Raw genomic sequence first — 27008 nt, 5'->3', positions numbered from 1 at the left:
TTGACTTTACCTCAAAATATCTAGGTTTCCCTCATTAGTATTACAGATGAGTCATTTGTGGGGCTTGATGATGCTACTAACAGCAAATATGATTACAACAGTTAACCCTTATTAAAAAAAAGGACTAACATTAGAAAATCCCACAAATTCTCACTTTAAAAACGGGGCGGGGGGGACAGATGGGTCTAATTTTGACTCTCACATCTAGTGGAAAACAAGTAAAAACGGGCATATCTGTAAAAATAAAATAAAAAGGCATCTCCATTCCAAGATGCAGCTTAGAGAGCTCTGTAGGGAAGAGGGCACGCAGCACAGGCAGCACACACCCGGTCTCACCTATCGATATCCTCCAGCTTCTCATCAATGAGAGGCCCCATCTGGTGACACATTGCTAAGACGACGAGATGGAAGAAATGTAAGACAATGCAGCAAAAGACAGCAACTCTCTAAAAGATGTCATTTGGAATAATAAAAATTCTATCAATTAACCTTAGGCCCACAGAACCCAAGACCGGTTTTCCGGGATATTTATAAAATCAATATTTTCGACTGACTGCACTGCTCTCAGAAAACTTCAGTACCAATCTTCATTTTACAACATTTTAACATGTTGAGTAAAATATTTAATTTGGATAGAAAAGTATAAAAATTTGAATTCTACCAAAGGTTTAAACTGCATGTAAACATGAGACTGGTCACAGAAGAGCGAGAAATGTTAACAGTGTTTATATTGTCTTCAGTTTTATTTAATAATAAAAGCACTCTGTAAGAGAACATTAGATATAACCCTTAATTATTTTTTACTTGCGAGGTAAATGGAAAACAAGGTTTACCTTCAAGATGAAGTAACTCTGGAAGATCCGGTTGATCATCACTGGGATCTGTACTTTGCAACATCTGTAGCAACTGGTCCATTTTATCCTACAGGAATCAAACAGTTAATATAAAAAGCAACAAATCACTCTGCCACAATGACTTCTCACTTTGTTAATTAGATAATGGATGAGCTTGTAATTCACAGATATGAAAACTTCAATTTTGCTTTAATGTATTTACTATCCATGTATTTTCTTTACCACCATGTGAAGTCAGAGTCTTGAAAGCTATTTCTTCTTGTTTTCGAAACTGACAACAGAAATTCTCTTAAAGAAGAAGAAATAGAGCAACATTTAAATTTACAACATGTGACTTCATTAATCTCTTATGTCATGCTCGTGGATTTCCGTCTCACTTTGTTTTGGAGCATCGGTAGCCTGGCCACAGTGACAGGTGTACCCTATCAAGCTGGTGTCATTACTTATGACTAACAACTCGGTTACTACTTCTCCACTGGGGAGAATACAGCAGCTGTTTTATAAGGCACAGCTCAGCTCTATTCCAGCTGTTCCTCTTCTAAGTAGCACCAGAAGGATTTATTCTACATTCCCTTTCCACCAATGTTTCAGTTTGTCATCAAAAAAAGGGAGGATGATTTGTGGTTTCTCTATTCTCCTGTGTGAAAGGCTGGAAGGCATCTCAAAGCAGTGACTCAGATCTATTTCAGAATCTTTTGTTTTAGAGCAACAGAAATAAAGAAGCTATCATGACATAAATACTCGTATTGTATTAGCAGAGATGTATCTATGTGTTAAGTTTTTAAAATCAAAATATAGATCTCCTGTACCAAACAATATTACTATAATAATTGCAAACTCTTCTCCATTCATGGTTTTGACAAGGTTATACTACTAAGCATAGCCACTTAGGTAAATTATCTAAAGACTATCAATTTGAAGCAAAGTCGTTACATAAACCAAAACAAAACTTTATAGTCTGCACAGAAGGAGAATAGTTTGAGAGATGAATTAATCACTAACAGTAAAAATGACACAAGTATATTAAAAAACACTCTCTTGAAGTCAAAGAATTTCATATTCTGAAATAGATACTACTTTTCAAAGTAAAAGAGTCCTAATTTAAGTAGTCTAACAGAGAAGGCACATGTCAGGAAAGTGTCTGAAGTCAAAAAAAGAGAGAAGGAGTAAAATGAGAGTCAGCTAGCATGTGGGTAACTTCTGTCCTCTTGGTTTACAGAATTCTATACCCTATTTGAAATTATCTATCAGAGAAATGAGGTTTCTAGATAGACCCTACATGCATTTTCTTCATTAATATTTATTTATTTGGCTCTGCCAAATTAGTTACAGCACATGAGATCTTTGATCTTCTTGCGGCATGCGGGATCTAATTCCTGGACCAGGGATCACACCTGGGCCCCCAGTGTTGGGAGAGTGGAGTCTTCACCCCTGGACCACCAGGGAAGTCCCCACGCATTTTCTGATGTCATGCTATAGCCAGAGCTGACTTCCCTGCCCCTATACAGGCCCTGGCTCTCAGCACAGACTTCAAAAGAGTGCTCTTTGAACGTTAGTCCTCTGGCTCCCTCCAAGAAGGCTAAAAACCTACAAAGCCCTTCACATATTTTAAACAGGAATTCTCACTTTTCATCATTAGTTTAAAATGTTACAAAGGATATAACTGCCAAAAAATTAACCACTGAGATTTAAAAATAAAAGCCAAGGACGTCGCTAGCAGTCCAGTGCTTAGGACTCCACATTTCCAATGCAGGGGGCTTGGATTTGATAGCTGGCCGGCGAACTAAGATCTCACATTCCGTGCAGTGCAGCCAAAAAGTAAAAAGTAAAGTAGATAAATAATAAAAGTCACACATTCTTTTGAATTTATCCAAAAAGTCTCATTACAATAGGGCTTGTAACAGCAAAAAGAAAAAAAACCACAGAGAACTGAAAACAACCTAACTGTCCAACAGCAGAATGAAGTCATGATAAACCCATACTATGGAAGATTAAGCAGGAAGTTAAAACAAGAAGGGACAACTATACCTACTGACATGGCAAGAAGGGGACTAGAGAGGAAATTTCCAGGAGAATTTTGACTTGGTCTGTATTATTTGAATTTTTATAACAACAAAATACATGCATTAATGAAGAATTTTTTAGAGAAGAGAAGAAAACCATTTCAACTTCAATATCAAGCAAGGTGCTTTCGGGCAAAAAGTCACTTACCTCATCAATGTAGGCTTGTTCTGGCTCTGGTTCTATCGTTTCTACCTGAACTTCATCACTAAATTGTACCGTCTTCTTCTCCGTTTTAACTAAAAAACATGTAACAATTATCTTTTCCATATCATAAATTTACAATTTTATCTTATACTTTAAGTTCCAGGGAAGAATCTAGGTGTTTCCTATATTCTCTTCAATCTGACAGACTCAATTTAAGGGATACACCGCTAGCAGGTTAAGGCAATAATGACAAAACAATACATTATGAAACTGTGCAAAGACTTCTTAATTTTCTCTTCTAAAGATTTTATGTTTTCCATAACACATACTTCACTAAAAATAAGAGCTTTATTTCTGGAACAAAGATTAATCACCTATTACAAATGAGAGTTCAGTAAACTGCTGAACAAAAAGCAAAGTTTTACAATGGTATAAATGAACTCTGCTATTTAAAATTAATCCTCTTTTCAAATTACCAGTTCTTTCAAAGAAAAATCTCTACTTTTCCACATACTCTTTCAATATAATGAATTTGGGAAGTGAGCTGTATATTCCCTGCATGACACTCAGACTTGGGAATGACATTTAGGCCAGCGGAGAACTTTACAAATGGCCTTGGCAGGGATCTGAGTTTTTCCACTAAATCAGTCTGTATTTTTTAGTTACATTATTCTTTGCAATGAAAGGGTGGTTACTAAGGGATCTGCAAACTAGAAGTACATATTTCTCTTGCTCAACGAAGCAATCTTCAAAAAGTATTCAATATATCACTAGCAAGTATAAGGTTATGATTTCCACAGCAACTGACTTTCTCCAAAGTAATACTGAGAGGCACATACAGCCTTAAAGGAATGAACTTTCTTTTGGGATCTTTTTATCCATGTATCAATATAGTTGCCTTCCCCAGTGGCTCAGTGGTAAAGAATCCACCTGCCAATGCAGGAGACACAGGTTTGATCCCTGGGTCGGGAAGATTCCCTGGAGAATAAAGTGGCAACCCATGCCAGTATTCTTGCCTGGAAAATCCCATGGACAGCGGAGCCTGGCGGGCTACAGTCCATGGAGACGCAGAGTCAGATAAGACTAAGCATCTAAATAACAACAGATCAGTATAGTCAAGCAGTATTCATAAAAATTAAGACTCAAGGTGGAAAGGGGGGGAGCGGAAAGGGGCAGAATTAAGGAAGGAAAATAATATTTATTAAACCACTAAATGTGCTTCATGGAATACTGCATTTCCCCCAATGAGTCTCCAATACAATCCTCTAAGATATACCCACCCTGTGAATGAGGTGAACAGTGGCTTAGAAAGATTAAAAGCAAATCGATGGGAAGGCCTGGACCTGAATGCCCATCATTCCAGCTGCACTAGCCCACACTACTGGAATACAGCCTGTGACTTTACTCTGAGAACAATAAGTCATATCACTTATATATTCTATGTTGGACTTCCCTGGTGGCTCAGACAGTAAACGCATCTGCCTACAATGAGGGAGGACCCAGGTTTGATCCCTGGGTCGGGAAGATCCGAAGATTCCCTGGAGAAGGAAATGGCAACCCACTCCAGAATATAAATGGAAAAGAGTTTAACCTCCAATAAAGGAATATATTCATCCCACAAAAGTCACAATAAAGAAAAAGTCTACATACACAAGAAATTTCAGCTTATCTCACTTTCCCATGGGAGAAAAAGGGCCACCTGCTATAGATATTTCTGCCTTTTATATCCTTTTTAGATATATGTATACACGTAGAAAGCTGGGACAGCCCTGCAAGGTAGACTTGCCATCCTAACAGCAGGCCGTGCACAAGTCTGCAGTGTTTTTTCTCTTAGGGGCTAATACTGTTACTTTGTATACGTGCATTATGTTTGTGTATTATGTGTCACATGTGTATAAATATCATACACACACACATATACACATATATGATAAAGTCCTTTCACAAAATCTTACTGCCTCTTCAAAATGCAAACAAGCTAAGTAGCTCAGGCATTTCTAATGATACATTAAGTGAAGTGGACCTCTATTTCCTCATATAGAACAATGCTACAAGGATCTTGCTAACACTCCTTTTCCAAACTTGAGAACTATAACTCCATTACATAAGCTCTGATGCTCTCTTTTAGGTGGTCCAGAGTGAAACACATGAAAATAGCTAGAAAATTCAGTTTAAGGCTACCTTGCTATGTGACAGGGAAGAAGATAAGATGGCTACTTTATCCATGCGACATACTGGATCTCATCTGGAATGGACATTCAAGGCAATTCTATCCAACAACTAACTCAACATAAACAAACAAAAACAAAACAAAATCACAGATAAAAACAAAACAAAACAAAAAAACCTCACAGCAAAATACAGGAAAGTTCACCATCATTAGGCAAGGTTAAAAAATGGACACATTATGCACTGCCATTTAAACCAGGTTCTACAGCTTGTTCTTGATTTTAATGAAAAAGAACTACATAAATGAATGGGTATTGGAATCTGTATTAAAGTGACATAAGACATCCTGACAATAACCAGGAGACGGCACTGTTTTATCCAGTATCTGTGATGTTTGTTATTAAAGCCTTCTCTTGAAAGAGAAGCATTTCTGTATTTTCAAAGAAAAGTGTATCTTTACTAATACACAGACACTTATCTATCATTTATTGCATAAACATTTATACAGTCTGTATTCTGGATAAGACTCAGTACCAAGTACTGCTGTAAATAAAACAACTGAGACAAAGATCTTTTCTTAAAATTCTAGTAAACCGAAAAAGACCAAAGCAAATGGTGATTTACAACTTTCTTTGATCTCCTCTATCTGGCATTACAGAAAGATGAGATGAGCTGAGACATTTTGCCAAGATAACTAACATACAAAAACCCTTAATACTCAAAACATTTCAGTTGCTAATAGAAACCATTCTAGATGAGAACATATTTCTGCTTCCTTAAACAGAGGAAGAATATGACTTATTCCTGATGACTTAAACTTATCATTAGGAAGATTCATCACAGCATTTTGTGGAAATACAGTGGCCCGCCTACCAACGTTTCGATAGGCTACTGGCAGTTGACATCTCCTGCAATGGTTATGCCTGCCCGTAATACCACTTTTCCTCCTTGGCCCCACTTTTTAGTCGGTTTCTCCTTGTCAGCAAAGCTTTGGAAATCAGAAAGTGCTGACATGGTTAGGTATGGTTCCTTCTGAATATCTGACATTAAGTATAGCAAAGCCATTAAGTTGCTTAGAGGCCACTGCTTCCAAGTCTGAGGCTGGACACTAGGGAAATGAACTAACCTTAGAATAGGAAGAAATCTCCACAAGGTTACACTCCATTTGTCACACTATTATCAATTGATGATACCAAAAATACAAGATTAAATTCTACAACACTTCTTAATTTGCATTTCTGCAATGACATATAAATACACACACACACCTTTTTTTTCCTAAATAAAAGTCTACAGCCTGATAAACTGACTGGGGAACTGCATTTTTAATAAACACCTTGAAGGCTCTAACATTTGAGAATTCTTGCTCCAGAAAGCTGGATTTTAGAGAATTAAGGATTACTGTCCAGTGACAGACCAGAAAATACTTACTCATTTCAGGTTCAACAGTGAGATCTGCAGTCACAAAATTTGAGGGGAAGAGCCCCATGCCTTGATGGGTTTCCCCTTTCCACCAGTTGGGGTCACTAAGAGGAACAAAAAAAAGACAGCTTTACTATAACAAAGAATTCTTATTTTTATTTATCTTAACCTTTTACGGTGTTTAACTTGTATCATTACCAGATGTGAAGCCTACAAAAATCAAATGAAGGAGGAAATGAATGTAGCATTATTACAAATACGAGATGAGGTCTCAGAGAAGACATGAGACTCTAAACACAGTTCTTTTTCATATTTCGGAAGGCTAGTAAATGCTCTGAGGATCTAATATAAGGCTCTGAACTCTCTCCCCCGTGAAAGACAGATTCCCAGACTTAACTGTCAACTTCAGGCCTCTGGTGGTCCAGTGGTTAAGAATCTGCCTGCCAACGCAGGGGACGTGGTTTCAATCCCTGGTCCGGGAAGATCCCACATGCAGCAGGGCAACTAAGTCCACATGCTGCACTATGAAGCCCGAGCTCTAGAGCCCATGCTCCACAAGAAAAGCCAACACAGTGAAAAGCCCACACGCCACAACTACAGTAGCCAGACCCTGCTCGTTGCAACTAGAGAAAGCCTATACACAGCAATGAAGACCCAGCACAGCCACAAATAAGAAATAAACATTTTCTTTAAAAACTCTCAACTTCAGGTGGTTAACAGGCTCCAGCCTAACAATCTTTTGTAACAAGATAGATGGTAGACTCTGAATCCAGACCTCCATTCCTAAATCAGTGTTCTTTGTAGCACACATTAGCATATTGTCCATCCACAAGAGAACACACATGGTAGTAACTAGGAGCACAAAATGTTCACAAGGAACATAATCCCCAGTGCATCCCCACGCTCACCACTGGATCCCCAATGCCTAGGATAAGGAAAGCTAGCCAGCACTCAAGAAAGGTTTTTTGAATGAATGAATGATCAAGGTTTCATGCAACTTCCAAATAACCAGCTCAAACTACTTCATTTTCTTTCACTCAAGAAAACATATTAGTACACAAGTGTGATCCTACAGGAATAATCTTAGATCCATTTGAATTAATCTTCAAAAACCACTTGCAAAAAATTTTAGCACTTCATTATGAGTAACAATCACCAGTAGTCATTCTCAAGTAAACATACAACTGTGGTAAAAAAAAGAGATGCATTGTATCATCTCCCTGATGATATAAATTAATTCAATATATTATATATTTCTTATAAATTCCATAAATGCATATATATTTAGTGTATTTTCTAAAATCTTAGCTTTTTTACTAATTTAACAGTGTATAGTATTAGACAGAACCAAAAATGAACAGAGTAAACTAGGCCTCCAAAACAAATAGAAAGTATTTAAGTGATAGATGAGAAAAAAATTAAACTATAAAATAAAAATCCCAACAGTATGACACAAACAAAGCAACCAACTGTCTGTCCTACAGAGAAAATACCTGAGTCAATATTTGATTTTATTATGTTTGATAAGGCAGTCAACAGGAATAAATGAAACACAGAATATATTATGTATCTTCAAGTGAATATTCAACTTAATAATAACCATCACCTGTCATCAAGAACTGTAATAATTTCTCCAGCTTTAAAAGTCAGTTCATTATCTTCAGCAGCTTCAAAGTCGTATATAGCACGAACTTTCCGGCCTTCATGTTGATGGTTAGTTAAGAGGTTGGATGTGCTTGGATACAAAGTGGAAAGGGTGGTTGACTGCTGCCTTTGCTCCTTCAGGGACAACTCAATGGCTGGAAAATAATGAGTTTTAAAAAAAAAAAAAGAGAGAGACCCAAAATGTTAATACACCCAACAATCCTAAGAAGTACAAAAAAGTATCTGAGGGTAAAAAGTATCCTTCTTTCAATAATGTAGTGGGAAGCTAGAACATATCCTGATATAGTAATAGTGAACAAAAATAATGACATCGATTATATTCATTCATTCACAGCTGAAAGCTTAAAAAATAAATAAGCTAACAGAACAACTGAAGAGCATGATGGCTTTTTTTACTGAACAGGTACAGTTTAAAATGTTCTGGGTAATAAAGTGACATAAACTCAAATCTGTTTTTTAAATTTATCTACAGATATTTTACATTTTCTTTCATCTTCTCAGTTTATTTCTAATAGCTTAAGTTTACCAAATAATAATCAAAATCACTTTGGAAGTCAAAAGTCCCAAGCTGGAGTCCTTCACTGGGGGCTCATTTAACAGAAGTCTCAAAGATAGCATTTGAGAGCCTGTGTTTTATTGTTCCAGATGTCATTCTCAGGTAAGCAATCTAAGAACTGGAATTCGGAAACAAATGCAATGAAGTCTCACCTAACTAACACTGCAAATAAATCTTAAATGTGTCTGCTCTATCTCCTCCCCAGTGCAGGCCATCACTCAGGCTTTGTAATGTAATCTTAATGAACTGACTACACCATTTTCAATTCAGTACATAATCCCTTCTTCTCTGCCACCTCTGTTCCAAATTAATAAAAGACCAGATGAGAAAATAAAACTTTAAAATTAATGTAAGAAAAAATAGGAAATCAGGATCCTGGGAGAGAGGAAAATATCTTAAGACATTAAAAAAAGAATTGCAAAAGAAAAGCAAAAATTCTGACTACATCGAAATTTAAAACTTGTTTAATACAACATGCCATTATCAAAGTTAAACTATAAGCCAAAACCCAAGAGTAGACATCTACAATAGATATAACTGAGAGAGTCATTTCCTAGGCAGGTTGATAAGAAGTCTAGGGGTCCCCAAGAAGAGAGGCGTCTGGAATTCTCAAGGAGGAAGAAAGGACAAACTTTTTTTCCTTCTCTACATTCCTTAGGATTATATAACAACAATGTATTCTGCCTGAGGACAGTCTCTGGATTAAACCTTCTGGCTAACTCTGTAAATTTATGGAAGTAGACCTGCTCTTTACAAGGATTATATAACAACAACGTATTCTGCCTGAAGACAGTCTCTGGATTAAACATTCTGGCTAATTCTGTTATCTTAAAATGTAAATTATGGGAGTAGGTCTGGTGAGGCCTTACAACCTCCAGACATTCTTTGGATTCATTGGAGAGTATATAACTTCATTGTTAATACTAACAAGAGGGTACTCTTTCTGCCCCCTTCTGATGCATATGTCAGACGCTTTCTCTATCTCCTTTATACTTTAATAAAACTTTATTACACAAAAGCTCTGAGCGATCAAGTCTCGTCTCTGGCCTCGGATTGAATTCTTCTCCTCCGGGGGCCAAGAATCCCTGTGTCGTGATTCAACAACAACCTTTCATAACAAGCAAAGATTGATATCCAAAATAAAAACTATATACACAGTATTACTATGAAAAAAATATAGAAAAAAAGACAATCAAAGCAGCTAATAAACATACAGAAAAGGACTGAACCTCATTAGTAATCAAGAAAATAAAAATTAAAATAATTAGGTATCATTTCAAACCCATCAGATTCACAAAAATTACTCTTTGACGATACCAAATGTCATCATGAGACTAGAAATAATAAGTGAATAATAAGAGCTTTCATACACTGCGGATTGGAAAGCCACAACTAGTAGCAAAGTTGAAGATGTACCTACTCCATAAGCCAACAATACCACAAAATGATCTTTCACATGTACACACACACTGAAGAACAAGAAAAAGGATACTCAATGCTGCAAACGTGTTATAGTAAAAGAAATCAGAAAATCCAGATGTCCATCAGTAGGAAGGAAGATAGACTAAACCAGGTGCTTATTAGAACCTAAAGCAGGTGCTAATACTGGAATATTATACAGCAGTTAAAACAAATGAACTTGACATAAATACCTCATTATGAATAGATCTCAAACATTGCATGAAAAAAACCAGTTGCAGATAGTATGTAGAGTACAGTATTTATGAAAAAAGAATTTGCTGGAAACAAACAAGTATTTGATATTATTTATAGGTACACAGATAGTATAGTAAAAATATTATAGAAACAAGACTGAACAGACATATATGACAGTAGCTTGGAAGAGTAGAGAAAAGAAGTGATACTGAAGAGAGGAACAGAGGAGAACATAGCAGATTTCAGCTTTGGCTGTGAACCCCTATTTCCTTTATTTTTAAACATCTCAGGGGAAAAAAATATTAAGTAAGAGACCTATCATCTTCCCAATGTCAGGGACTTAAAAAATGTACCTTTCGCTAAATCTTCCTCTTCTTTTTTGTTAGCCGCAGTACCAGGATCCTTGGCTACCAGAGCTGGGCTTGCTTTCGCTTGTTCTGCAGCCTAACCCAGAAAAAAAAAATGATATTTGAAAGCTGTTCTCAAATTTTCCTACTCCAATTAATCTAGGAACTCACAAGACCCCTCCTTGAATCAATCCACCAGACTTCTGAACAAGAAAGAAATCCAAGGGGGAGAAGTCTCCACTTTGAAAGCTGAGGCAGGACTGGAGCAAACAGACTGCGCATTCATTTCTTAGGCATGACAGAACAACCACACTTTGCCAGATGTGAGTGAGAAGGTGACACTAAAGGCAGCCAGTATGCAAACCAGCAAACACAGGCGAGAGGAGATCTCAACATTTCTGGAAAATTTTACAACCAGAAAACGGGGTGCGAGGGGAAAGGAGATGACTACTTTTAAAACATCTAGACAAGAGTTGTTTCCTTCCAGCTCAGAAGTCAGGAATCCAGATTTCTATATAATGATATAAATGCTCATAAGAGTATACTATCTTTTAAACTAAAATACCAGTAGTCAATGTTGACAATATATTATTGTCCATCTTAAACATATTTTGTAAATAAAGTACTGGACAAGTAAACAAACACACATTGATTCATGCTTATGGTGACCATTGAGGAGAATTAGACTTCAGCCTCATTTTTCAACCATTCCATCATTTACCAGAACTGCTGGCACACACGCACACACACACACTTTGACACCTCTGACACACACTTGCTTCTACTCATAATGTCTTCCCCTCTAGCTCCTTTTACTCCATGCACATTTTTTCCTACTAAGTTTCAACCCACAAGTCAGGGAACAGCTAAAATATCACTTTCTCAGTGAAACATTCCTAAACCCTCTAAGTAAGCATCCCCTCCTTTGTGTTCCTCTGATTTTCAACAAGGTCCTATGACATGGGTAGTTAAGAAGGCAAGCTGTGGAGTCAGGCCAATGTGGCGTACGTCCCAGATGTACCACTTTCTAATGCATGAACCTGGAGCCCATAAGCCTTCTTGTGTCTCAAGTTCCTCCTCTATAGAATGAGGCTGCTTACATGTCTATCTCATAACCAGGATGTGTGTTCCTTGAGGGCTGATGTGGCAGTTTAGTCGCCAAGTCGTGTTCAACTTTTTGTGACCCCATGGATTGTAGCCCACTAGGCTCCACTGTCCATTGGATTTTCCAGGCAAGAATATTGGAGTGGCTTGCCATTTCCTTCTCCAGGGGATCTTCTCCACCCAGGTATCAAAGCCGGGTCTCCTGCATTGTAAGCATATCCTTTACCAGCTGAGCTACCAGGGAGACTCCTTGAGGGTATATGGCCCTAAATATTATAAGCAATGACCGTTGACTAAATGAAAGGCAAAATATTCAACCTTATAGTAAATACAGTCTTCACGTAATATATTTTATAATGTCAAACAAATGCACGAGGCATTTATTTTTAGCAAAGCTGATAAGAAAAGAGCTTTTGGACTCACTGAATAGAACATTAAGTATTTTCAATCTGACCCACCTCTAGCTGTAACCTTCCCTGTATAAACGTTTTATTATCACACATCTCTTAACATTGAAGGTATGTTTCATCAGAGAGACCCTTTTTCATTATATATGCTTTTTGTTTCACAATTTAGTGAATTTCACAAAATAGACATATAGATCTTTTGTGGTCTGTGAAGGGATCTCTATTGGTCAAGAAGGAAGCACAGAACTGAGCTATATTAAGCTCCACATTCCTGAACTGCTCTCTTTTCAAAGTTCCTTTCTATCATCAGGTTCCAAGTATAGCAATGCTACTTATTAACCAGTCAAACGCAGCAGCAGGGCCAGCATCACTGCTCCCTCGAGGTCAAAAGTCAGTGCTATCAGAGAACCACAGTGGCAAGAGTCAGGTGACTCAGGATGACTTTTCTTAATATTTTTACATTATTTTTTTCTGTACCTGGATGAAACAACATACTTAAAAAAAAATCCTCATGTTTCCAGAGGCTTTTGTTAAATACGCTAACAAATATCTAGTTTGACTAAAATGTAAGCATAAGCAACTAAGTGGCTATAAAATTTGTAGGGACTTCTGCAGTTGATTCCAGATGACAGATTTTTTTTTTAATTAAACAAGGAGCTCTTTACAAACAGGATTTTCAATGACAAACAAGCTCTTTAGAAACTACTATTAAAAAAAAAAAACACCATTCTACCTCATCATAGTTTATATGCATTTTACATATTTCCTGTGGGTGAAACACAGCAGCTATAACAGAATGAGCTTTCACATACTTTATAACATCTACATGAAAAAAAGAAAAGTCACTCTTTCCTACTGCTAATCTACATCTTGAATCTTCTGAACAAGACAGGAATCCCATGTCTACACCCATCAGTACGTAAGCACTCTTCCCAGTGTTCACTCCACTTCTTATCCTTCAAATCCTAGTCCGACAGACACATATCTACTAACCTCAGTAGCAAACGGAAGGCAGGATCGTGTAGTGGAAAGAACACTGGACTGAGAGTTGGAAGGCCTGTTCCAGCTCTGTCAACCACTAGCTGTGGCCCTGGGCAAGTCACTTAATCATTCTGGGGCTCAGTACCCTCATCTGTAAAATGAGGGGATTAGATTAGAGGATCACTAGAGTGGCTCCCACAACTACCTGAGACCTGAGGTTAACCCAGCAAAGCTATGGATCAATCAGATCATTAACTCTCCTTCCTTCTCTTAGAGGAATGCAGCTTTCACTTGCACTGAAAGTCGTCCTTAAGAGCAGTGCTGCTCACGCTTTAATGTGCACAGAGTCACCGGGATCTTGTTAAAATGGAGCTAATGAATCCACTGCTTGGTGTGGCATGTTTCCACACATGAATGAGATGACAGTTCTAACAAGCTTGTAGGTGATAATGACTACTGATGGTCCATGAACTACACTGTGAGCATCAGGCTCCAGAACAGGTTCTCAGGGTACAGAAACTGATATTCCACTAAGTAGCTACACTCTTCCGTTCTCCATAGTGAGTATAGTCTTTGATCATTAAACGCTGCTTCTGTTGTCATTTTATTATACCGTATCTTGAATTATTCTGCATAAAATTCTTCCTTAACTACAGAGATTGAGAAATTATACTGAGTAGTAAAAACGAGCTATCAATCATGAGTGACTATTTCACAAGACATAATTTATCACTGTAAAATTAGTCATAAGCTAATTTTTTTTCAAGTAAGAAGAAAAATATCCTTTTCTTCTTTCATTTCCAAAATATATTTCTGGATCTTCACATCTCAAGACTACTTAGATAAATCAGAAGTGCCTTAGGAAGTCTAGATAAATCACTTCATAATTCCCTTGAAATGGCCAAAACCCTGAATGCAAGCCCTTCACAACTAAGCGTTTTCCACTCATGTTATCACATCACTCATTACATTCCACCCCAAGCGGTATAGTGGGGAAAGACAATACAGTAAGTTACCAGACATTTTAAGCCTGCTTAGTCAGGTGGGCATCTTAAATAACAGTTACCCAGAAAAGAAAAAGAATAAAAAACATCCCCTTTCATTTTTTTTTCCTGTATGACATAAGTTAGAGATTGAGCCTGTTATATAAATAATTTTTAAGGCAAATTAAGCCTTTCAGTCAATCATATTTATTCGGAAGAAGAAAGAAGACTTCTGTGCTGGTCAGTTCTTATTAACAGGAAAGACGTTTTATGTGTTTCCACTTCTAATGAGCCCTTTATATCTCTCTCCCATTTTAATACAGGTGCTCATAAATTTCATAGTCCAAATAACCTCTAACACATCCTTAAAATTTAAGGAAACCTTATTTTAGAGCTGTCATTCTTTGTAGATAAAATTACAGCATGAAGGGCATTTAATAAGAATGTCAGTACTAACTAATAAACCAATTTGCTCTGTATCATTAAAATTATATTTAAAAAAAAACTTAAACAACAAAACAGTTAATTCATTTAAAAAGAAGAAACATTAGGGAAATGGAAGTTGGAAAACATTAGCAATCCACTATATATTCTTTTTTTGGCACCTTTATATGCAAGATTATTATTATTAATAAAATTCCTCTGGAGTATTAACAACTTCCTGGGTTTGTAAGAAAAAAAGAAAAACTCAAATAAACACGGTTAACTTTACAAACAAACTGTAACATACACAAATGTCTATAAAATACCTGAGAGCCAATAGCTGGAAACGTAACACCCTGTTCTTTCAGGTTCTTAATCATTGCTGATATTAGACTAAGCTGTGGATCATTCTTGAATTCATCTGTCCATTCAACCATAAGAGCCTTCAATTTTTCACACACTTTAGGATGACCCTGAAAAATAGAGAAAAAATTTCACAAAATTATCCCTAGCTATAGGCGACACATAAGAAAACACAGATGGTTACTGGAAATAAGCTACTTTTATTTTCATACTATGGAAAAAAAATAGATGTTACCATCACATACACCACATCAAATCAAAACATTAGATATAGAGTTACTTATTTTGGAGATCAGAAAGATAGGACTTTTCAGAGTATTTTACAACTAAGAGTATTTCAGAGTATTTTACTCTATTTTACTGCATATGAAGAAGACAGGAAAATCTATTTTCTTTTTTTCAGATCAATAAAAAAAATAAATTGGAAAAGAGAATAAATAATACAGTTCTTTTATTTCTAATCCCTGATTTTTTATATGTATGACTGTGTTTTCCTCCAATTACTTAATTATTTGAGGTCTGGCCTGAGGCCCACTACTGTCCATATTCCTGGAAATTTCATTTCTTCAAAACAGCATCTCCCTCTTAAGTATAAAACTAATAAGTTCACTATAAAATATATGTAAAATAAAGTGAAGTTCTTTCTCTTATATGCAACTGCTTGCTTTTCAATGTAGTTGTTTATATTACTAAGTATTGAGTATACATCTTCAATTAAAGAAAATATTATATTAGAATCTCTTCATAAATAGCTGTACATTTTGAATGGACATTCAAGACATCAAAAGAATGGTAAGGAATTAGTAAAAAGAAAAAAAAAACCCTAAATACAATATAACTAAATAACTGAATAAAGTAGCACAGGAAAAAATTATCACATAACCACAATGTATTAAAAGAAGTCCAGAATTTTAAATTATCTCATTTCTTTACTGCTTCCTACTAAAATTTGGAAATGCTCATTTTTCCCAAAAAAACAAGAAGTATTTCCCCTCAACATTAAAAATAATATTTCTTAATAATTACTCCACCCACCACCAAGAAAGGCCAGAGAATGCATGAATTTTTACTGGGAAAACTTAGATATTACTTAGTAATTAAATTTTTTAAATTCCTTCAATTGCTGGATTTAAATGCCTTACATTTTGTTAAGCAGATGACCTCTGTGACTAAAAAAGCACAATAAGAACTGTGCCCAAAGTAAACTGGTACGTTTTAATCAGATTAAAAAATGCACATATTTTTCATCAGAAGACAGGACTGATGAAGAAAAAAGGTTAAATGTATCTTAATTTGGATTCACCAAAACCAACTCTCCAAGTTATATAAATACGTAGTCTCCTCAGCAAACCTAAGATGGACTTATACATAGGATAGACATAGCCTAGAAAGAGCTAAAAAAACAAACAAAACCACAGACTAGTCCTTTGTGATTTAAAAATGTGAAGAAATGAACAATAAAATACATGTAAAATACATGAAGAAAGAAGACAGTCTTAATTCATTTCTGGAAATAATGCTCTTTACCTTGTTTAATACGTTGCTTACTTCACTAGCAAAATCTCTCGAACATACTTCTAAGTGAAAAATTTTGCCACAGTTTGATACACATGCTCCTAGAAGCTGAAAGGATAAAATCAGAAGTTAAAAGGGCTTGATTTTGGCAGACGATTTTGCTGTAGATCTTAAAATGAAATCACTCACGGTGAGAGCCTGCATAGCCACATGAGGATCTTTATGGTTTACCCTCTTCATAATAGACCGAAGACAATCTTTAGGTCTAAAAAATGAAAAGTGTAACAATTAGTTGTATATTCCGCTTCCCCCTCTCACCTTAACTATAAAAGGCAATAAGCTGTGATATAAAATGGGAGAACCTGGTAGAGAATTTTAATTTTTATTAATGACACAATTGAAAAACTGTACACTAAAAAGTTCCTTCAAATTTTTCAACAAAATTAACAGGCTCTATCCTTAGCAATCATAGACTAGGCATTTGGAGCTAATTCTGGTTGGAAGGTTTTGAAAATAAAATGACAGATCAAGAGTTTTACTTCTAGTCATGATAGAATAAGTGGAACTCCTGTTGTAAATAATCAGAAAACTGGAAAAATATATTTAAAATACACTTGAGATGTTAGGCCACAGGTAGCATGGAATGATGATCTGTAAGAAAGAATACAAAACAGATAAACCAGACATTTGCTTCAACTTTCTACACAGGGGCACTGCAGATACTGCAACAGGCTTTCTGTCTACAGGCAGTTTCTGTGTCTCAGTGCAGACAAAGTGACCCCAGGAAGACAACGGTGATCTCACTGAGTTGAGGGGACAGAAATTAGGATTTTAGCAGGCTAATTTTTGCACTTTTGAAAAGCATGTTGACAAACACAAAATTATCACTTCAAAGTATGGCAGAGGCCAAATATAAAAAAGATTATCTGAATACTAAAATTGAAATTATTTAAAAAATAATGATCCAAAGGTGATTCAGCACTCTGAGTAAAACTTTTTAGAAAATAATTCCCAATACTTGCTTTACCACCAAGGTTTAAATGAAATTTCATGTATTGTTCATAAATCACATTAAAAAAAAAAAAGAATCTAAATTGCAGGGACTTGTGGAAAGGAGGATGGAGAAAGGCACTATCAAATGGATCTTGTACTTTTTATTTCACTAATTTCTATACTGCTGAAACATTTTGCCACAGCCAATTTTAAAAACCAAAGCAAAGACATGTCTGACACCAAAGTACAGTTTGCTACGGCAGCCATAAAAAGGATAATGCCAAACAGGAAAGTGAACTAGAATGCTTGAGTCCTGATAAACACTTCATATATGCTAACAAAGCATTATCTTTTTAGATACATTAAGCTAAAAAAATAATCCATTCAGAGTTGTATATAAAACTGGTGCTATTAAACAAAAGAAATGACCCACAAAACACTAGTACTAACTACCTCATTCTGTTCCGTGTTTTTTTAAGTTATCTTTTCAGTATTTCCACAAGATTATAAGTAAAATACAGAAGTGAAACTGAAGTATATGTATACACATACCACTAGTAAATCTTGCTATGCAGCAAAAAATTATGGCTAAAATACTGTTTTCAAAAAGGCATAAGAGTTATAAGCGATTCTATATGTATACTTATAGCTGATTCACGCTTTTGAACACAGCAGAAACCCAACACTGTAAAACAATTATCCTCCCATTAAAAAAATATCCTATGAAAAACCACAAAAAAGAAAAGAAAAAAAAGTTGTAAGTGAATTTAAAGTAGGCGTCCCCTGGTTATTATCCTCTCGACGATAAATGAACGTGGACTACAAACACAGCATCTGTGCAATTTATCATGTATACACGTGCCCCTCTGAGAGTGAAAGGCGGTGCTAACCAGGCATAATGTATGCACAGAGTGAAACTACCCAAGGCAAACTGGATGCGTGTCACCCCAGCCAAAATTATATTCATCCAAACATTATCTTTTTATGCATAGATCTCGGACATGTAGTTCATACGAGAGTGAGAGAAAAAGGCAGTACTTGCATCAAGTTGTGGCTTCTAATGTCTTTTCCTTATATCCTAGGCCAGATAAGAAAACAGGCCTTTCACAAATGGACACGGCTGCCTCGGCATGTGTCAGTTCTGGTGAACTAAAGCATCAAAGTCAGTTTCTTTATTCACAACATTACTCCAATCCACCTCAACACACTGCACTGTGGGCTTCAGAGAAAAGACAGATTTAGGAGGGGGTCCCTGTCTATCCTCTCCCCCCACACCACTCTCATCATTTAGGTTCTATGCTTACAACATGGCCGATGCTCAAGAAAAACTCACTGAGTCAAATGGGACAAACACTACTTTTCACTGTTGTACAATAGTTACTATTTTGAATAACTAAATAATCTTCACTATAAAGCTCTATTTGTTACTAACTTCTGCATCTTCCACTGAGTTTGCTTCCCATGTGGAAAATGTACATGCTCTCACAAAATTTATTTCTGAAACTTGCATGGTAAGGGAAAAATGCACAATAAGAAGTGTGGCGAGAAGCACAGGATGTGAAGAGACTGATGGTAGATACAGATGAAGTATTTTATAAAAATGCCTGCTAAGATAAAATCTGCATGTGCCTTTAGAGGGGACTACCACCAGATTCCACCACCAATCAGTTAAATCCTGATGTCTCTCAAAACCCTTCCCCAAACCCCATTTTTGTATTTTAAAGCAATCTGTAAGACTCATCCACACTTTTCCGTACCTTGGGGTGGAAAAACAAAAAGATAGGAGGGGTCTAGGATACAGACGAGAACAAGGAAAGAATTCTCCCTCACCTTTTCCAGCCCCAAATAATGCTCTTAACTTAGATGTGATAAATGGCCACAGCGTAAATCACACCACTGTAAAATGTAAAGGAAGCATATTGTCTCCTGGGTTTCCAAAGTCAGGGTATAAGGCAAACATGGTGGTTAATCAATTTTCCTTGCTAGGGAGTTCCAGTTGGAACTCATAACCTGCCATCTCTCAAGTATGCTCAATACGGGCAACTTCTCCTCAATTACTGAAGCAAAACTGCTAAGCGAAGAAGATGGCTGGTATATGTAGGGCCGTGTTTAAAATATGAATACCCTGAACAATTACACTCAGTGTGGGGAGATATTCACACTCTGCAAAAGAAACGGGAACTGAAATTCTGAGACAGCATACAGAGTTCACTCAGTGGATAGCAGACCAAGTTTTCAGGAAAAATAAATGGAGGGGGCTGCAAAAAAACACAGTTAAGGTCCGGAAGCTAAACACGCATGCGATGCAACTCACAGGATCAAAGAAAACGAAAACTAATTTTGCATTCCTGCAATTCTCTTTTCAAAGGACAATGAAAGTTCAAATCTCTTTGAAGAGCCCTGAGTACATTTCCAAACTGTCACATTATTTGTAAATATCTATCTACTTGTAGGTATGTTGCTGTACAGTTATGACAGTTAAACAGCTCAACATTTGTCCCTGGTTATCAATTAGTGAGATTACCTGAGAAAGACAAAAATATTCAATGATTTTGCTGGATAAAAGGAGTCAAGATTTATGAGTTCTTACATTTTGTACAATGTTTTAGAAGTCTCTTATTTCAAGTAAGTCTCATCTCTACATCTCAGATGAAAAGTACTTTTGTACCATAAAGATATCAGGTTCAACTGTAATAAGATTTTATATGCTTGAGGAAATTATTACCATTCAAAGAGCAGTGAATTTAAATTCTAATTACTGCATCTATTACTAAACCAATGACTTCAGATCAATCAACTTTTCAAAATGAGAATACCACCTCTATTATTCCCCTCATGGGGCCTGACAGAAGAACAATAGGGCATTTCCTTTAAAGTATTGTAAATATAAAAGAAAAACAGTTTTTTTAAAAAAGTAACAGTAATAACAATCCATAGTACAACTCACAAATGTGCTTGCATGGTTAACCTCTCATCACCTTTGAGGCAGGACTGAAAAGGTACAGAGCTATTAGCTGTGTGTTTCTAAACAGGGGCAGAAAAATTCTTGTGATGTAAGACTATCTGGCGTATCACATCTCTGGCCCCTGCCTAATCGATGTCAGTAGTAACCTCCTGTCATCGTGAGAACCAAAACCATTCCTAACAGAGCAACACCACTGGGGTGAGAACCACTGCTAGACAAAAGCAGCACTGTGATTGAGGAGAAAGAGATGCAAGGCCTGACAGACCTCATCTGTAAAAGTGGACTTCAACACTTCCTGTTCAGTATGTTATTACGTTACTCCCAGAATCGTGCCAGGGACTTAGAGACACTCAATGTGAGTTCTAGAAAGCACAAATGTGTCCTATTCTTCTACTGAGTTTTACTTTTACAGCTTTAGCTTTCAAAGCTATTTTACAGTGATTTAAACTTTACATTTTCATTTTATATGCTATAAAAAGTACTTTACTACAAACTATAATTTAAGGACATTGTAGAGTCGGGAGGGAATATATGTGTGCATACTTTTACAGGTCTTAGTACCTAGCAGGCATACACTGAAAGAGATGAGAACTCAAATCTTTGCTGATCAAAGTAAAAAATACTTAATTAACAGATAAGATAAACCCACTTGAAATGCTAAAGGAAGTCTAATTTAGAGGATGACTTTCAAAAGCATAAAGGCATTACATTAACAATAAAAGAAGTTGAATATAAAATACAAAAAAAATCTGAACTGAAATGACTAATAACTGTATATTCAATGTCATATTCAAAGTGCATAAATGATTTGTAATATACATTACATAAAACACAGTCTACACAGCACAAGGGGAAAAGGGCAAAACACTGAATAGAAATAATCAAATTCTCGATTCTAAGCTTATTAAATAGGTATTTCTTATGAGATGACCAAGAACATGAACACAGTATACAAATTACGTTATTTGGTTAGTGAAAGAACAAGTTCATGTTTGGGAAGGACTTCAGCAGAAACACTGAGGATTAACAGAAATGCAGATAACACTCACTGAATTCTTAAATTTAGTACAATATCTGAGTTTCCCAGATCATATAACACAGAAGTATATATAAGTCAAACAAAACACAAGGCTATATCATGTGAGAAAGAGGAATCACTAAAAACTTAATAAAATCAGTGTGTTGTTTTTCAGTCGCTAGGCTTGTAACCCCATGGACTGCAGCCCTCCAGACTCCTCTGTCCATGGCATTTCCCAGGCAAGAATACTGGAGTGGGTTGCTATTTCCTTCTCCAGGGGATTGTCCTGACCCAGGGATCGAACCTGTGCTTCCTGCACTGGCAGGCAGGTTCTTTACCATCTGAAACACCTAGGAAGCCCATTTTATATACATTACCATGTGTAAAATAGGTAGCTAGTGGGAAGCTGCAGTATAGCACAAGGAGCTCAGCTCAGTGCTCTGTGAAGACCTAGAGGGCTGGGATGAGGAAGGGAGGGAGGCCTGCGAGGGAGGGATGCACATATACATACACCTGATTCACTTCGTTGTACGGCAGAAACTAACGCAACATTGCAGAGCAATTTTAAACTCCAACTGAGAAAAACAACTGGTACGTCTTACTTAGTTCATGGTTTGGACTTTTAAATAACCATGCACCATAGGTACTTGAGGACTCAGCACAAAGAAGTGAGAAAAAACATAAAACTGGTAAAAATAACCTGAGTAAAGAAATCTGACTTCCAATTTGCCTCTACAACTTTCAGACAAGTCACATTAAAATCTCAGTGCTGTAGTTTCCTCATCTGTGAAATGATCTCGGGAGTCATGAGGACTCTAGATCCTGTTCTACTGAATACACGGTGCTTTAAAAAACCATGTAAAATACAAAAGGAAAATCATTGTCTGGGGCAAGTAAAGATGGAAATACCAGATCTAATCAGACCCACATCCCACTGCCTGGTCAAGGTCTTGGCACCTACAGCTGTTACCAATTTCTCCTGAATCATCACATCACTTTCCCCTTACAAATGGTATACCCTCTACAGTCTATTTTAAAAAAGAAATTTCCCATCAAACCAGCAGTTAAAGGCTTCACTTAAATAGCACCAAAAAGGACAAAATGGGCTTCTCTAGTCGGTCAGTGGTAAAGAATCTGCCTGACAATGCAGGGGACGTAGGTTCAATCTCTTGGTCAGGAGGACCCCCTGAAGGAGAGCATGGCAACCCACTCCAGTATTCTTGCCTGGGAAATCCCATGGACAGAAAAGCCTGGTAGGCTACAGTCCATGGTGTTGCAAAAGAGTCAGACAAAACCAAGTGACTAAACAACAACCAAAGGATAAAATACATTAAAAAACTTCACCAAAAATGAATGAGATTTGTTAACAGGAAAACTTAAAAACACTATTAAAGGATATAAACAGAAAGATATGCTACATTCTCAGATAGGAAATTTTTAATATCAAAAAACTATTCATTTAAAACTAAGCCCATTAAAAAAAAAATAGTTCTGTTCATAAACTAGCCAGGCCAATCCAAAAGTTTATGTGAGAAGAGTAGAGAGGGATAAGAATATTAAGAAACTGTAAAAAAAAAAAAAAAAGGGAAGAAGAAAACCAGCCCTGCCAGTATTAAAATGTATTATAAGGTTTTAATAATTAAAACCACATGGTAGCAGCACATGAATAGATACATACTATATGTTCCTAATTGTACATTTTGGAAAAGGGGAAATTACAGAAATAGTAAAAAAAAAAAAAAAAAAAAAAAGGTAGTTGCCAGAGGTTCCGAGAGAAAGGAGAGGGATGAACAGGGGGAACACAGGACATTTTAAGGTTGGTGAAGCTACCCTGTGTGATTCTGTAACAATGGATGCATGTCATTATGGACTTGTCAAAACCCATAAAACTGTACAATATAGAGTGAGCCTTAATATAAACCACAGACATTGGTTAATCCATGGACAGAGGAGCCTGGAGGGCTAGCGTCTATGGGGTCGAAAGAGTCAGACATGACTCAGAGACTAAACCACTATCACTACCACCACCACACTGATTCATTTCTTATAATATATACCACACTAATGCAAGACGTTAACAATAGGGGAAACTATATTTAAGGGGGGTGGGTTATGGAATTCTTTGTACTATTGGCTAATTTTTTTTGTAAATCTAAAATGCTATTTAAAAAAACAAAGTACATTAATCATAAAACAAAAACTGAAACTATAAAGAAAACATAACTCAAAATTCTAAAAACCAGAAAACTGGTTAAATTCAGCTATATAAAAATCAAAAACTTCTAAATGGGAAAACAAAGTCAAATGAACAATGGAAAAAATATATACATAATTCATATAACAGATGAGGTATGTATAAAGTCCCTAACACAGATAATAAACAGTCAATGAAAGAAAGACTTCAAGACCTAAGGCCAGTCAACTGAGGGTATGACTGTCACAAACAAAACATTGGAAGAGATCTGTTTGAAGCTACGCTTCTAATCTGCAGACACCTAGGTGAGAGATTATTTTTCCCTTAAAAAAAAAAAATCAAGACATATTCTATCAACCTCCAGTTAAAGCCCAAAGATAGTCAAAGTCCAGGTCCAGGAAAAGACAACATAAAGCCAATATTTTGAAAAATATTTTTAACAAACTCTTTCCCAAAGGCTTATATTCATATTTTCCATGAACTATCAACGACTATCATTTTCTTCTTCTAATTTTATGTGAATAAGTCAAAAGACTTACTATCTAAATAGATCCCTTAGCCAAGTACAGAGAAAAGTTTATCATGTTTTCCACTCTCAGTCAACTGTATTTTTGTCTAAGCAAAGATAGTTAAGATATAAAACAATAGCACAAATTAATCTGGATGTCAATTACAGAATATTCATTTTTTATTGTGGGTAATCAATACGTACTCTCACATCTATCTTTTTTACATATGAAATTATAAACAAATCAATCAAAACTAACAGAAAAAAAGCTATTTATTATGTGAAGACACATTAAAGAAAACTGCTACTATTATTCTGAACATTCTCTTGATTTTTAACAGAGACTTTTCAGTCTATCATATGACCTCACTAGCTAAGCATTTTTCAGTACTTACTCAGACACTGGAACTGCACACTAAACATCATGTGAATATCTTCCGAAGTCAGAAAAAAAAAATTTCATAATTTTTTTTTAAGTTTTAAGTTCAGCATATTCAAACACTTCAGGGTGACAGGATATGTTAAGGAATTAAGTAATTACAAATGTTTATTGCCTACCAATGTGGGGAAATTATTTTCGTATTTGTATAAAGGAACAATAGAAAGATACCAAGGAAACAGAAGTGGTTACCTACGGAGGATGGGGGAGAGAAATAAGGACAGGACTTATTTTGTCAACATTTACCTTTTTAAGTTATTTTAATGTTTCAGCCATGTGAGTAACTATTTTTGAAACAAAAAAGTAGATATTTATATAAGCATAAATATTTCTATAAATCAACAAACAAATACACACGTATGTGTGGTTCAAAGAGGAATAATTAAGCAGGGTTTTCTGAAAGGCTGCTGGAACCATGTTCCTGGTCACAGTTCTCTGAGTAAATGAAATTTCACAATAACTGGCTCTTCATTTCCCCTTAAAACTTGAGAATATTTTCCAAATGACCACAATTCCAAAACAGTTTACAAGAAAGAATTTTTTTTCTTTTAAAAAGGGCCAAAGGATTTTAAAATATTATTTTCTTAGGGGATAAACACTTTAATATGTTATTTTATTTATATACTAAATAATTCTACAATATATTGCTGGTAACAAATCATTTTGATTAAAATAAACAGATCTTACAAAAACAGAAATGTTTTTCTTAAAGTTGCCTCCCCTTCCCTAAATCCATCCTCTTAAATAGATCTGTACATTTTATAAAATCACAGGTTAACTCCATATGACAATGTTTATTTTTTGACAATGTTTTTTAAAAAAAACCTAGACTGTCGCCTAGTACACAAATAACCTTATGAACAGCATACTTCAACCTGCCCTTTCTACACCAGTCTCAGGAAAACTCATGCCCACTTTCCCTTTCACACCAGTGACATGTTTCAACCTTTTCTAAAGCACACCAGGTACTCAGAATACTTCACTAACAATCTACAATAAATGTATGTTCAATATTCGTACGCTACCATCAGCAACCCATACTAAGCATATCTAGGTTCCTAGACAATATAAACCAGATCTCCCTGAGTTTTCCATATACCTAATTATAAAATGATTTTTAAAAAATTAAAACAGAACTGTAAATGGTTACCAGGTTCAAGGGAAGAGGGGAATGGTAAGTTGTCTGACAAGCAGAGTTCACCTGAGATGATGAAAAGTTCTGGAGATGGATAGTGGAGATGATCTCACGTAATGTGAATGCACTGAATGCCACAAACTCAGACCAAAGAAAATGTTTTCATGTATAATAATACATTTGTCTTTGCAACAATGCAGCCATAAAATATTTTTATTGCTTTTTATAGAGAAAGGGACCTAGGAAGACAAAAGTGCTGAGGGCCCATGAAAATCAAAATGTGGCCCTAATGCTCATTTCCTACCATGAAGTCAAGGCACAGCAAGAAGGTAAAAATACAACCAGATAAGTATGTAAAACATTATTTTTAAAGAGAAATCACACACATAAACAAACTTTGTGGGTTTGCATTTTTTTGAACCCTAGTGAGATTACAGTGATATCTCAAGTATTATATAGTCCTTTTCAAACAATTCTTTATTAACAAGAGCTAGAAAGAGGTATCACATTTACATAAACAAATAACTGCGTGAAAATTAACGTAATGAGACTTTAAAGGAACCAGAGAGCACGAACTATTAAGGAAGAAAAAATAAGTGGAAAGGGAAAAGAAAGAAAGAGGAGAGGAAAAACATATTAATAAAAAACAAAAAGAACCACCCCTCTATTTAATAGCAAAGCTGAGAACATTTCCCTAGTAAATTCACAGATTTGGCAGAATGTCAACTAAAATCTCCAAAGGGTAACAAAATATTAAAGAAAAATACTGAGAGAGAGAATGCCCTCTAAAGTAAATATGAAAAAAGTTTAAAATGAGCGTGTATCTAAACCTACTGATACTAGATAACAACAAAATACAAATAAAACACAACTGTTTAAAGCAACAAATTAGTACATTTTAAATACATATCTAGGTTCTTAGACAACATAAACCTGACCTGAGGACAATATGGATGGAACCTTGAGGGCACTGCACTAACTGAAATGAGACAGAGAAAGACAAACACTGCCTGACCTCACTGGTATGCGAAATCTAATAAAATCAAACTCACAGAAACAGAACCCAGTGGTGGTTGCCGGAAGGGTGGAGGGGTGGGCAAGGG

At 35.9% G+C, this 27008-nt stretch overlaps 1 protein-coding gene across 1 annotated transcript in view; it reads right to left on the bottom strand.

Annotated features, from left to right (window-relative positions):
• Positions 1-27008, bottom strand: part of STAM (signal transducing adaptor molecule) — a 53364-nt gene that overhangs the window by 7123 nt on the left and 19233 nt on the right. The window contains exons 3-11 of the mRNA XM_052650672.1: positions 16843-16918; positions 16666-16761; positions 15102-15248; positions 10884-10974; positions 8260-8452; positions 6663-6757; positions 3066-3154; positions 834-921; positions 337-391 (exon numbers count right to left, since the gene is read on the bottom strand). Coding sequence (XP_052506632.1) covers positions 337-391; positions 834-921; positions 3066-3154; positions 6663-6757; positions 8260-8452; positions 10884-10974; positions 15102-15248; positions 16666-16761; positions 16843-16918 — 930 coding nt within the window. The remainder of the gene's footprint in view (positions 1-336; positions 392-833; positions 922-3065; positions 3155-6662; positions 6758-8259; positions 8453-10883; positions 10975-15101; positions 15249-16665; positions 16762-16842; positions 16919-27008) is intronic.

The sequence above is a fragment of the Budorcas taxicolor genome, chromosome 13 (assembly GCF_023091745.1).
Source record: "Budorcas taxicolor isolate Tak-1 chromosome 13, Takin1.1, whole genome shotgun sequence".
NCBI classification, from domain to species: Eukaryota; Metazoa; Chordata; class Mammalia; order Artiodactyla; family Bovidae; genus Budorcas; species Budorcas taxicolor.
Note: the sequence above shows the minus strand (reverse complement) of the source record. Positions and strands in the feature narration are given on the sequence as shown.